General features: G+C 41.6%; 1 protein-coding gene across 3 annotated transcripts in view; it reads right to left on the reverse strand.

The window, feature by feature from the left end:
- The window catches only part of KCNH1 (potassium voltage-gated channel subfamily H member 1), a 194,631-nt gene that overhangs the window by 170,176 nt on the left and 10,544 nt on the right, over positions 1-13,911 (reverse strand). For all 3 annotated transcript variants that reach the window (XR_012774827.1, XM_075496359.1, XM_075496358.1), the window contains exons 2-3: positions 10,844-10,967; positions 10,514-10,620 (exon numbers count right to left, since the gene is read on the reverse strand). Coding sequence is in view for 2 of the 3 variants with exons in the window: in XM_075496359.1 (XP_075352474.1) it covers positions 10,514-10,620; positions 10,844-10,967 (231 nt within the window). In the remaining variant the exon portion in view is untranslated. The remainder of the gene's footprint in view (positions 1-10,513; positions 10,621-10,843; positions 10,968-13,911) is intronic.

Consider the following 13,911-nt stretch of genomic DNA (forward strand, 5'->3'; position numbering starts at 1 on the left):
TAGGAAAAATGACAAAGCAGCTGACAAGAGTGTTAGCTAATTTCTCTGCTCTGCCTCTGATTAGCTTTTTAATCTTCAGGAACCACTCGCTATTTCTGGGCTTCACCTACAAAGTGAATACTTGAACTTAAGAAGTGCTTTGTGATCTCCTGAAAGAAGAGTCTCATGTCCTTCCAAAGGTGCCCACAACAGAGTCTTGCTGGTTCTGTGCAGGACTCGAGAACAGGCCAACTGTGCCTAGACCGTGACCGTAATACAGAGTCTCAACTCAAAAGCGTGACCAGTTTGGTTGACCTTATACTTCTCTGCAAACAAGGAGCACCATCCCCTAACAACTACATCAGCCTATGCCCAGCTTCAAGAGCCAGGCTCTGGGAGCTCTGGTCTAGCCTGCAAATCCTCCCATGCAAGGGAAATCCTTTGCAAGCTGCCTTTCAGCTTGCCTTGTCCTGAGCCTGCTCACAATCACTCTAGTGTGAAGCAAGACTCCACTGAATTCAGGAGAGAACAAACCATCAGGACCAGACCACGGGCTGTGGATGGGAGTAAGCTGTACTGCATAAAACTGTACTCTTCCAATTACTGCAGTAGATAAACTACTAACGAAAACTGCTTGAGAGATTAAAGCCTGCACATGACAGAAAAAGATGATCCCAGATAATGACCCTTTAGATGCTGCTGCCAGTTTTCCTTGACATCTATCCACACAGATCACCTTGAGGAGAGAAACTGTCAGTCAGCCCTGCCTTTCTATATTTCTGGCAGTTCTGCTGAGGCTGCTGAAAAGACCCTAGTGATAGCAATGAAGTTCCATGTAACAAGATGGTGTCTACCACTCTCATTTCACAGGAGTCACCACACTGATTTTAGTGATATTTGAGTATAAGCTGATTGGAGGGCTCAGAACAAAGCAGTTGGCTCATGTCATATGTCATGGGCCATGTCAGGGCTCATGGCAGTATGTCATAACATGGCCTCCTTGAAGGCACCATTTTTTAGTCTGCAGTCTTAACTTTGGTCATAAAAAGACGACTCCTTCTCCAACTACGAGGTACACAGCAATCAGGAGACTCCAGGGTCACCAGGCCTGGGCCTGCAGCAAGCTTGTACATGAGTTTTCAGATTGTCCCTACACCCTCAACGATGATGGAAAAACTCACCATTGCTTTCACAGACGTAAGAACTAAGAGCCAAAGAGAGGATTCAGGCTTGCTTGCTGTGAGCAACATTTCTCTTGAGTGTCCCTTGTGAGCTATGTTTGGAGAGAAGGGTCTACATACCAGGGGCCACTACAAGATGTAAAAATCAGCAGGATTTTGACCATCTGGGAAAGCCAGAATAAACAGCGCCACACATAATTTTTGTCACTCATGCAGGAAAGCCTATTTTAGAAAGGGTGATCTTAGAAGACTATTTCTTTTCTCTCTCAATCACAGGACCCTCCTCTAGGCTAGAGATCAGATTCTCATCTGAATTGCTCAGTATTTTAACATGAGTACTACATGGTATATTTCATGCAATAGTTAGTTATAACAAGGGCCACTTGTGCTTCCTGATTGTCAAAGGGGAAACCTCAGGTAGTTCACAAGTTACTGCTCAGCAAAGCAAGCAAAGACAGCTTTTTTTCCAACTATGTTAATATAACAGAGGTTGTTGCTACCAGTGCCTCACCTGGCTGTTTCCCAGCCTCTGTGCTTAGCAATCTTTTCTGGCCACAGAAAGCCAGGGCACCTCCAAGACCCATGGACAACTTCCATAAATGAAGTTCAATTCCTAAGGCTCCCACTGTGCCTGCATAGCACAGGCAGTTTCAAACCCTGGCTGAGATTCCATGCCATATGTACAGCCACCTCTATAAACAGCAGGGTATATGATGCATGGAGGCCTCTGCTCAAAAAGCAGAGAAATCCAGATGGAATCACTGATGGCCATTTCTGGAGCAAGCCTGCGTGGCAGAAAGTATTCAGGGGTCAATATATATATATATTTTTTTTTTTTTAAAGAGTTAGCATTGCTGAACAAGCCCTTCCAATAAAGTATGAGCAAACAAAAATGCTAAATGCAAGAAAAGATTCAGCAAAGTAACCGTGCCAGTAAAATCATCACTAACTTGCTAATGAGCTTAGAAGACACTGCCACAAAGCAGCCAACAGCAATTTTCAAGACAGTAACACCCTCTACACTACACTTTCTCAGGAGCTCCTAAAATTGCCTGTCTCTATTTCTTCTTGCCTACTTGTTTTTCCCATCTTCACATGTGAACTATTCTGAGGCTGATCAAATCCGTATCTTGCTTTTACACAGACTCCTTGGTGACTAATAGCTTTTTCTTTTACCCACTTCAACACCCTAACACTGCAACTTTTTAATCAGCCAGGATCCCCATCTACAGCCTTGCTTTTTGATCTCCATCTACATGCACTTGCTTTTTTGATTAGGGATTTTTTTTCCCCTCCCCAAAAACACTTTGTATTGTTTTGCTACTTCAAGCTACAGCCATTCTGCTATGGGCTGCTCATAATATTAACCTTCATAGCATTGAGGCTGAATTACATACTCAGCTTCATCTCTGCCTCTCACAGCTATAAAAGCTTATTACCCTGCTTTTGAAGATGCTGTACACATCACAGAAACAGAAAGGATGCAATTCACCCTCTTATTCTGGCTATTTGTCAGATGCATGCTGTCATCTTCTCTTTATGATTATGGTATGATATGTTGTTGCAAGATGTTTCTAACATGTTCTGAATGCAGCAGGAGGAAAGACTTTTCCCAATAACCTGTAGAAGGCTGCTGCAGGGCAAGGAGCTTATATCAGCAGGGTTCTTACTTTCTGACTCCCTTGGCTTCCACTCCTGTGCTGCATTATTTATAGTAAAAAGGAAAACAAAACACTGTTTTACCTAGAACCAAGTGTAGATCTTAGTGATGTGCCCCACAGGCAACAAGAAAGAGCCAGATATCCTTGATAGCTAAAAGTAGGTGTTTTTGATGACTGTCACTATTTGGGTACCCTTATAATTTCTGGAGTGTCAGAGTGCCATGAACAGGGTGTATTCCAGGGCAGGACGTAAAATCAAGGTGGCACACGTGGTCTGCATAAGTCACCTTCCAGTTTTGGATCTACACAGTAACACAGCAACAGCAGAAATAAGTAGATGGAAAATTCTGCCAGGCCATGTATCTGCCTCCGCAACATTATTCAGTATTTTTCCCTGCAGTGTGTTCCCCACCATCTTGTCAGTCTCTTTTGTGAATAGGAGACAAGTGGACATAAAAATACAATCATGAGGTAAGTGCTCACAGTGATGCGTTATATGGGCTTTCCACAGTGCTCTGCAACCAGGAGCTCATTCATAGCAGAAGTGGGATCTGAACTCTGGGAACACACTCAAAGGCTCAGCCAAGATGTGGCTGTGCTCAGCTTTTTTCCTGCATACTGGTTTAATTATCAGAAGAATTTTACTTTTTAAACATTAAACAGTTTATTTAACTATTAAACAGGAAAGCTTAAAGTATAAACCACTTATAAATCAGGTCGGAAACTAGAATTTCAACCTCCTACAGGCAGCCCTCATACTCTTGGTGTCAAAGCGGATGTCCCTGCTCAGCCAGACAATGACTACGAGCAAGAGGCACAAACAAGGCCGTTTTAATGAAAAACATGATTTTCAGATTCATCCTATGGGCTATGCAAGCAGTGAAACTGCAGCAGGTTTCAGAGCTCTCACGGCAAAACAAGAGTAACTCCCCCATATGCCCCCAGCCTGCACTGATGTACAGCCACACAGAAACTGTTTACCAGTGTTTCCAACAATACATCTACTTTCATTTACATTTTGTGTTCAGTCCTGGCAAGCTCGCTCACTGGTGAAGTTCAATGATAATGCCAATGCACAAACAAAGAAGTAAACACTCGTGAGCCACATTGGCTTCTGTTAGATTTGGAATCAACAGTGAAAGAATCCAGAGTTTGTCTAATGGCATAGAACCAATCCTGCTAGAAAAGGGAATGTCTCTTCAAAGCTGGTGGAGAAGCAGTGTGAACAACTGGGAAGAAATTAAAATCTACAATGAATTTCTGGCAGTAGCCGTAGGACCAGCCTGTCTCACGGTACCAAAGTTATGTAGCTAATTCCAGAATTAACAGATGCAGCTCTCAATAGTCTTCACTGGCCTGAGCACAGTACTTGCGGTGTTGCCTTAAAGGCAAGACAATTTTAAGAGCTGTGATTCAAGTCCCAAGTCTTCTCCAGACTAACACACAGTAAATGTCTCCACACCTTATAATTTCCCATCTGTAACACAAATACTACTGTCTCTTCCCTCTCCTCTTTTCCAGTCCTGTGTATTTCAACAGGATACGTTCAGCCCCTTGCTGAGCAGGAACACCAGCATTTAACACGCTATTTAATGTTCGCTGAGGTCCTTCAGAAACTCTCATAGTATCAAAGTGAATGAGACGTTAAAGGTCTATTCCGGCTTCTCGCCCTGAGCATACTGATGACCTCTCCTTCAGTTTTCCCTCCTGTCAAACAAAAATAGGCTATAAAGAAAATCAAAAATCACTGTCTAAATATGCTCTTTCCCCACACCTTGAACCATTTAACCAAAGAGGTCAGCTGTTTTTCAAAACCACAAAAAGTGCATTGTTTAAATAAAACTGCAATACGCAATTTTTTCTTTCCACAAAGTAAAAAAAAATTCATTTATAAATACAATGAAAAAAACATGTTTTGACAATTCAGCTGACATCTTCACTGCCCTTACTGAATGGGGCAAGTTTCCTCAAAGCAGCACAACCTCTGCATTACTTGATAATGTCTCAATCAAACGGTCATCAGACAGGTATTGCCCTGAAGGTAAACAGTCAAGCAGTATGGAAATGAAAACGATAGAAGCGTGTGCTGTGTCTCCACCAATTCCTACATGCAGCGATGCAGGCAGCAGGACTTCAGCTATATAAACAGCAGAGCTGACCGTTAAGCCACCCCTTTTGGGGTTTCACTTATGCCCAGGTACTCAGCATGAGATTGTTTCTCTCTATCCCACACAGACCAAATAGTTTGTCCAATATCAAATTAGCAAACCAGCTGATGAGGTGTGATCAGAAGGAGTTAGGCAAGCCACCGTACCCACACAGATTTTAACTAGGAGCACAGAGGAGCCTGTGACATTTGACCACACAAGACAAAGAGCAAAAGTCTTCCTATAGACTCTACCTTCCAGCAGAGAGTGTGCACTGAATGAGAACAAACCAACTCAGTATGTAGCTGACCACTCTTGTGCCAATACTAATAGACCTTAAAATACATTTCCAGGACTTTAAAAGCTGTTACCTTCATGTTTTCCGCATCTGGCGCTGCTATGCTCTGGCAGCTAATGCTTCTAAAGGTCAGATCTTTACATGCTAAGATAAGGAAAATCAATTTCAGTCCCCAAAGGTGGAATCACTACGCACAGGGGTTATCCTATAACACTGAAAACAACACAGTAGGAAAAAGGTTCAGCACACATGCTTGTACTGCAGCAGTGTTGATACGGTTTACCTCATTCTGAGTTCTCTGAAGAACAGAAAGTAAGTATAAGGAAGGGGAAGACACAGGAAAGTCTTGAAATTTTCTTTCCATTTACCCCAGATAAATTATTTAAGGATTACTACTGGGAAGTCTTACTGCTCTGTATATGTTTGAGGAGATGACAGCAGGTCTTGCTTGCCAACACGTTTGAAGTTGACAAGATCAATGGGAATTATCAGTTTTATGAATCCAAAACACTTAGATTTGACCTTGCTGAAGGTAACTGAACTCATGCAGATGGATTTCACAGAAGAGGAGATGCAGGTGTGCATACTGCTTGACAAATACGGAGCTAGATTTCAATAGAAGGCTCAGGAGGATACATGCCACTTCCCTCCAACACCGTCATTCTTCCCTGCTTCTGATCCTATGCAATGATTTGGTTTAGCAAAGGTTTCCATCTGGAGACACTAGAGGCACAGCACACACAAATATAAATGGCTTTAAATGGTTTTAACCAATAACAGTTATGAGAAGCTCTCTCTAGGGGTGGGCAATCAAAGATCTACCACCCTGAAGTAAATTTTGCTCTCTATAAATTAGGATGGGGATGTTGGTCTGTTTTTTAACCTCCGTAGAAAGCACTGGTCCCAAAGACAAGTGCAAGTAGAATCTGCCAAATCACTATTTTGGGCTTATTTGTCATTCTTTGGCATCTAAAAGCCGCCTAATACACTGTGGGGGGATGGTGCATGTGTTAAAAAAAAAATCCAACAAACAAAACGAAAAAAACCCACATAAATATTTGCAGTATTAAATTTTTTAAACATTCAAGCACCCAGAAAACCAGGGAAGTGAACCCCAGCACAAACTGAAAGTGAAGCCCAGCCTTTGGGACACTCACCATAATATACATACTCAGAGAAGAGCTACTGCTTATCCAAACCACTTTGCAGCGTGCAAAATAATTACCTACAGCCAACCCTTTGGCTGCTGCCATTCCACTGGCCCCACCTGTAGAAAACCTCTGGGAAAAAAAAAAAAATGAAGGTGTCTTATTGCTCTCTGCAGCACTGCTGCAGACCATATGTAATGGGAATGTCTTTGCTCAGACAGGGGACAATTGAAGACTCTTCGTAACTCTTCGTACATTTTAGTTTTGAAAAGTCCAGCCCACTTCAGATATTCTTCCACTGAAGAAGATCAAGTACTGCATAGAAAAAGGGGTTAGATCTCAAATGGGTACCACCTCTTCAGAGGCAGACAGAAGCAAGTAAATTTATATTCTTAAAAAAATTTACTGCAGCAATAATAGAAGCAAGTGCATCTAGAAGAAGCCTGCTTCTGCACTGCTTGTAACCCAGATCTATGTCGTAGATGGAAAACTAGGCAATGAAAGTCCAAGTTCAACTTACTCAGCCATTTTAATTTATGAGGTTGACCATAAAGTGTAAAAACCTAACAAATGGCTGTCACAGTCTCATAAGAAGTTATATGTTTAAGCTGATCAGTTCAGATAAGCTAAGATATGACTAAGACTAAATATAACATATTTTCCAATACGTTAGGCCGTATCCTTCCTTGGTGCAAGTTAACATAACTCCACTGATTTCAGTGAGACTTAGCAATGTTTTGATTTTCCCATATAAAAATAAACAATACTTCCAGCATCACTGGACACTCACATCTAATCAAACAATGGAACTGAAGCTCTCACATGAAATTACTGTCAACCTGTCTGTTGTCATTTTGCAGTCTAGATTAAAGAAAGCTTTCACTTTGTCTCCTTCCAGATACGACCATAAATCCCCACTGAATACAACAGGATGTCATCAGAGCAACGATGACAAAAATCTGGTGGCTGTGCACCTGCTTGCTCCAATTGCTTCCAATTATCCTGAAGGAGCTCTGTGTTTCTAGGAAGCAGTTCTTTCAGAGAATAACAATGATCATCACATATCTGCTAAGTAATCAAGGGCCTACCCCAAGGAACCATCAAATCTCTACCACATCTTAACTTCCAAGTTCTGAAAAGAGGGAGGATAGTCACTTTTGGATGGGAGGATGGCTGGACAGAGAAAGGGGAGGCCAGGGTAGAGACAGTATCCATAAATGCAAACATAATGAAGGCAGAAAATCGTATCATTCTTCCAAATACTACAGCCTGTGTCGTTTCTAGACTTGATACTGTGAATTGCAATGAAGCTGGTGGATATACTGTACCTATCAACATCTGGATGGGGTATTCTTATCAGACAACCAAGTAAATACTAGCACTGGGTCACCACCATGGAGAGTGCCATGTGAAAAAAACAAACAAAAAACCCAAAACCTATCACTCCTAGTAGCATTATTAAACATCTCAATCTATTGTTGACATGTCTAGTGTAAGATCAGGACATAATTGTTACTCAGACAGAGAAAGATGACTGCTGCTCATAAAGATACAAGATTAAGATTGACCTGCACTAGCAACATCATAGTTAGCTTGAAACTCCTGCTTTGTTTTCCCTTTTTTCCCCCGAAAGGCTGGAGATTGTATTGTTAATACAGCTAGAAGTACATTAAATGTGCAGGCTGTGGAAAATGTACCAATTATTTAACAACACAAAAATGGAAGAAAAACTTGTTATTTATCACGACTGTTAGTTTATAGGGAGGGAGTGGACAGGTGAAGAACAACAAAAATCTATTTCCTGTCTAATTTACTGGCTAATTCGAAGAAGAAAAATAGAATGAGGGAAGAGCAGAGAGAGGAAAAAAAAAGAAACAAAGAGCAGGAAAAAAGATGTCTAACAAAATCCAGGGTCCTTTCCAAAACCTCTAAACTGAGAGTAGGTTGAAACCAACCATGTTCATTGCCCGAGCAGGCAACTGCCATAGTTGCAGGCAGAGGTAAGGTGACCACAAAGGCAAGACCACTTAGCAGTCTGGGTGCTAAGTGACTGGTAAACAAGACAGTGTTTTTCTATGATGTGAATTATTCCGAGAAAAAGCTCCAGGATGTCCTCTTTTTGGTATTTTTCAGTTACAACTCTAGTGTTATTAGTCAGTCTCTGTAACAGTAGTTAATGTACCTCTAATGCCACAAATCTAACAAACATAAGAGCACTGCATTTTGTTAAACTTAAAAGCAAGCTCTGTGCTTTCCTTTTTCCCATGCCTGTGACCCTCTGTGCACACAGCAGAACCATCACAGCTCCGCTTTTTGGCATGTCGCACAACACAGCTCCTGCACAGCTGGACTTTGTTCTAGGCCGCCTCTCCTCAGGGAAGTGCACAGCAGGGCAGGAAACATTCCTCACTCCACCGTTACCTTGCTTTAATTCTGCATAAAAGACAGAGAGGCCCCAGGCTCTACTACAGGCCATATGCTGCAGCAATGACAGAAGAGTAGCTGCATAGCCTCTTGGTGCTAAATCACTGTTAACTAAGAGAGAATTTCAGAGCCTCCTAGATCCCACGACCGCAGCTTATTTACTAGGCTTTGGATGCACAGATGTGAGCTGCATATGGTCCCTATGGCCACTAACTGAGCTAGGAACAGAAATCAGCTTTAAGAAACAGGTAAACATTGGAGGCAGATAACACCAGAAGGGAAGAAGGCAGATAACACCAGAAGGGAAGAAGCACAAAGCAAGGCCATTCAGCGCACATAGCTTTTCAAATGAGTTGGACCAGCAAAGCTGTGCTCCTGAAGAGCCCTGAGCAATGGCACCGTGTCGGAGGTCGCGATGCTTTGAACAGGCTAAGAAGAGAAGAAAAAGACTAGAAGAGAGATGAAGCAAAAATCTCTTGAGAATTTTTTTCTTCTCCCTAAAAGATGACAAAAACTAATTCCATGTACTTTGGCACCACCACTTCTTAGAAGAACAGATTAGTTCTGATAGAAAACAAGCAGCTCCACACATCCACAGATCAGCACTAGCATACATAAGTACCATCTTTTAGGTTTTGTGAAGGGCCTGTGGTTCTCTCACCACACTCCAACAGTCAGTACTAGCTGGTCATTTCAGTAGAAAGACCAATGGTTCACACATACAGGTAGACTGGATTACCTTTCCCTGGAAAACTGGTCTTTCAAACAAAAAACAAGGCAGCAATGAGGTTAACTGTTGAAAATTACATCATAGCAGTTTATGTTATATTTTGTGGTTAAAGTCCCCCATTCCCACTAATGCAGAACTGATAAAATTGATCGTTATAGCTGTAATGGGAAGGAGCTGATAGGAGGATGCTTCCACAAAGTACCCTCCTCTGTACACAGACGCTACCAGTTTCATAATTAGAAGGCAAAAGTGTTAAGAGCAAAATAAGTTACAGAATGCAGACTTTCAGCTTAACATTTGGCCAGGCTGAAGACCCCAAGGTATTTACACTTCAGGTGACATTAAGTAGATGAAAATAACTGCACCATGACATAGTCCACACTAGATGGGACAACAAGTTTTGGGCAAGTAGTTCATCTGCTAACATATGCAGTTACAGACAGACTGAAATTCCTAGGAAAAAAATCATATCCCAGTTAAGGAATTTTTGTCCAAAACAAAAGACAGTTTCATCTGAAAACGTCAGAGGTAGTTCAGCTTCTAAAACAAATGATGGGTTCTTTTTATTCCGAAACTACATCTAAATACTTGCTTTGCTATATCAAATTTTTAAAAATTGAAAAAGTATGTTCTCTGTAACAGAAACCATTTGCACAAACCTAGCTTGTGTATTATCATTGCTGATGGAATCTTGAGTGTTGTCTTAAAGCATCACACACAAATTGCTCTAAACGTCAGAACAAATTAGAGAGCTTCGTCTGCCTCCCTGAGTGACTTTCATCCCTAATGTTCTCATTTCTCCCTTGTAGATCAACTGGTAGAACTGGAGCTTATGTAGCCCTAGATAAAGCACAATCCTCCGGGCTGACAGACTTGCCGTTTACGCTATAATTTAAAACAACTTTACACACCTACATTAACGAACAAACCAAATCAACTACTTACTGTTCTTCTTGTACATCAAGATTTCAAAGGAGTTCATCTCATAGTTCTCAAATGTTTGCCGGACCTTGTCAATTGTATCTTTGTCTGTCAGCTCTCCATACATAAAACTGCAAATAAAGCGAGAAATTCAAGTCAGATGCTAGACAAAGTGTGAAAAGAACCTATTTAGAAATAGCCTTCTTTGATTTTGCTTCACCTGGAAAGCATATTTGACAGATGCAGCCCCAGGAGATAAAAGACAAAACTGGAATAAACAGATTACTTTTCTCCTCAAGCAACAAGCACAACACTATAAGCTATTTAACAGAAAATAAATCTGTTGTCAAATACCTGCAGGTGCTGCTTTTTTGCATAACTTCTGCTCTGTGATATCCTGATAGCTTGCAAAATCCATCGTTGCTGTAGACAATGGGCCAATCCACTATCTGGGCATTTCCCAAGACAAAATTAGTATCTGTTTGAAAGAACACATCAGTTAGACATTAGACAAGGCTATGGTTGCATTAGCGGAAATACTCATTTCAGGACCCAATCCTGATTGCTTCAGTCCCTGCACAGTTTTTCCCAGATACTATTCCCACTGCAGTCAACAGGATTATTCCCAGTTTTAATTTTAAGTAAATTCTTATTTTTAAAAAATATTAATTACTCATGCAAAGCTTAAGAGGATGGTTTTATGCAAGTGAAACACATGATGGTTAAGCAGGTAAAATTCATCCCTTGACTGAGGACAGATTCACCAAACTGTTTCCCTCTGTGCCACATGCACTGATCCACCATGACACCCAGTTTGAATGTGAAGCCTCTTACGCACGGCCAAAACAGCACATGACCGGTATTTCTCCTCTCTGAATGTAGACACAGTGGCTCCTCTCAATACCAGCCTTCACTGCTGGCCACACAAACTCAAGTACTTCTTGTGCAACACGTACGGCACAGCGCTCCAAACTAGACACCAGACAACTAGGCTTAGTACTTAGACTAGTAGAAAGAACTTTTTGTTTGCTGTACAAGCCAGAAGGAGTTTCAATCAGTAAGAAAAAAATCTGAGCAGGATTCACGCCTCCATTCTCACTGGGTCTGTGCGTGCTACTTTTTTTTTTTTTTTTTATGATTGATACTCATTCAAATCATGAACATACTCAATGCTGGGCTCAGACCTTGCTTTTCTCTGCTGCTTTGGCTCTTGTGCAGTCAACCAACTACACCTGTGCCAAGACAGACAGCAGTGCCGCTGCTTGGGCACTGGCAGGCAGGCAGAGATGGTGGCTCCTTTCACAGCTGCAAAGATCCCCTGGCTTTTGAAAGAAAGGCTAGGCAGCCACATGAGATTAAGAGGCAACCATTTTTAAGGGGAGCCTTTAAGGGAGTCCACTACACTGTCTACTTCTCAGGATCTACCCCCAACTGCTCACATACATAGCCATCATTAATGCTTCCTGCAACCAAGAGGCACAAAGAAGACATTTTACCTGTTAATTGCAAAGTTTTGTTTATTTTAACTTTCTCTTTCAAAACCTTTTGTCCTGTTGCAAACTTCAAGTGGGTTTAAATAAAACATTGCTGTAGCTATCTAAATCCAGTGTCCAATCCCATGAGCATGATTAAGTGTATCTTTATGCGCTCTTCAGAATGAAATACACCAGTAGTATAACTTCAGGACATTTTAACCACTTTGTTTCTCACAGCGTCTTTTAAATACCATGGGTTTTGCTTGGTTGAAGCACTTTGTTCCAAACACAATACATGTCTTTTACCCCTTCCTATGAGTAACTAAGCCAAGTCATTTCTCATTGCTAAAGCAAGTGCTTTTGAGTGTCTATTATAAACACTGCATTGCACTGTGTTAGGATATTTTTAGATTTTCATCAGGAAGTACAAAAAAATGACAAAAAAATATGCAAATACAAATGTTAGGCCAGGTCCTGCCCTGATCTGAATGGTGTTATTTCATGCACGCATTCCTTCTCACCATCTCCTTTTCTCAAAAGGTAACTTACCCTTCTCTCCACTTCCTCAAGAGCTCTTGAAGAGCTTCTATTAACTTAAGCAGTGACCTTCCTTTCACACTTCAACCTCAACATTGTCTTTGGATAAATAATCTCTTTTTTTTATTAAAAGCTATATAGGGCACTTTTCTGATGATCATTACTGAGCTAATCCTACTTTTGTCTAGCCTTGCAATGCTTCTGTGAGGTAGCACAGTGCTCTTATCCCCTTTTTACAGGTAAAACCAAAGCACTAAGTCCACAAGGGGATTTAAGCACCAAAAGGTGAGACTGCTACAGCCTAGTCCCTGGATGCCCGTCTCTCAAAGATTTGGGAGCTGGAAGCTCCATGCAGAGTGTTGGTGAGATAGAACTGAAAAACATTACTACAGCAAATAGAAACCCGCCCAAGTTAAACTATGGAAAACAATGAAAAAAAGAGGATATTTTAAAGGTTTTTTTTTTCCTTTCCTATATTACTTGCGATACCTAATATTTTCACATAAGCCCAGTTCTCACAGCCAATACCCAAGATTCTTTGCCATTATTGCAGGAGCTAAAGAACCACATTCTCACTTGCTTACGTTTTGGCCCAATGAAGCCTGATTTTTTTGGAGCAGTAGTTTCCAAAGGATGCTTAGAGAACATGCAAATATTTCCCTCCCCTCAACCGCCTAGCAGTTTGGGTGTTCTCCTATAAGATGCGGGGCTACCTGAGGGCAGTGAAAGCTCAGCCTTCATTTCAACTCCTGAATGACCAATCTAATTTTCAAGCTACAGAAGAGAACAGATGCCAACATCCTCACCACATGAGTTTTTAAGTCAGTGTCACTTGGCTGTTTTATTTTATGCATCCCTACTAGGCAATCCTGTTAGTCTACATTGGGTGAGCCTCTCCAGGAGGTGGAGGTAGAATGCTTCGTTGGAGAGTCGAGGTTGGGTTTAGTTGCGAGTTACAACCAAGCTGAGAGATTTTTTTTAAAAGGCAAAAACTTGGGCACCTATCAATTCAAAGAGCAAGTGAGAGGTTTTGATGATCCCACTGTTTTATAAGCATGTCTCACATCTAGCTAGTTCCCACTTCATGCATCTTCACTCTTCTTTGATCCAGGCTTTACATAGCTTACAAACACACAGGAAGTAAATACTGAAGTTGGACCCGTTCTCTGGAGTCAACACCATACCCCTGACTCATCTTTGGGCTTGCTCCTCCAACTCCATTGCCACAATTTTTTAGTGCTTGCCCTGGGGTGACCCCTAGATCCAAAAATGGACCACTGCCTGGGGTGACCCCTAGACCCTGCATGGACCACTGCTTGGGAACTCCCCATGTAGCTGAAAGCCTGCAGAGAAGCCAGTGGCCCCTGTGAGCACAGCAGCCAGGCAGCCAAGAGAAGCTGTAGCGTAGCA

Source organism: Mycteria americana, chromosome 3 (assembly GCF_035582795.1).
Source record: "Mycteria americana isolate JAX WOST 10 ecotype Jacksonville Zoo and Gardens chromosome 3, USCA_MyAme_1.0, whole genome shotgun sequence".
Lineage (NCBI taxonomy): Eukaryota > Metazoa > Chordata > Aves > Ciconiiformes > Ciconiidae > Mycteria > Mycteria americana.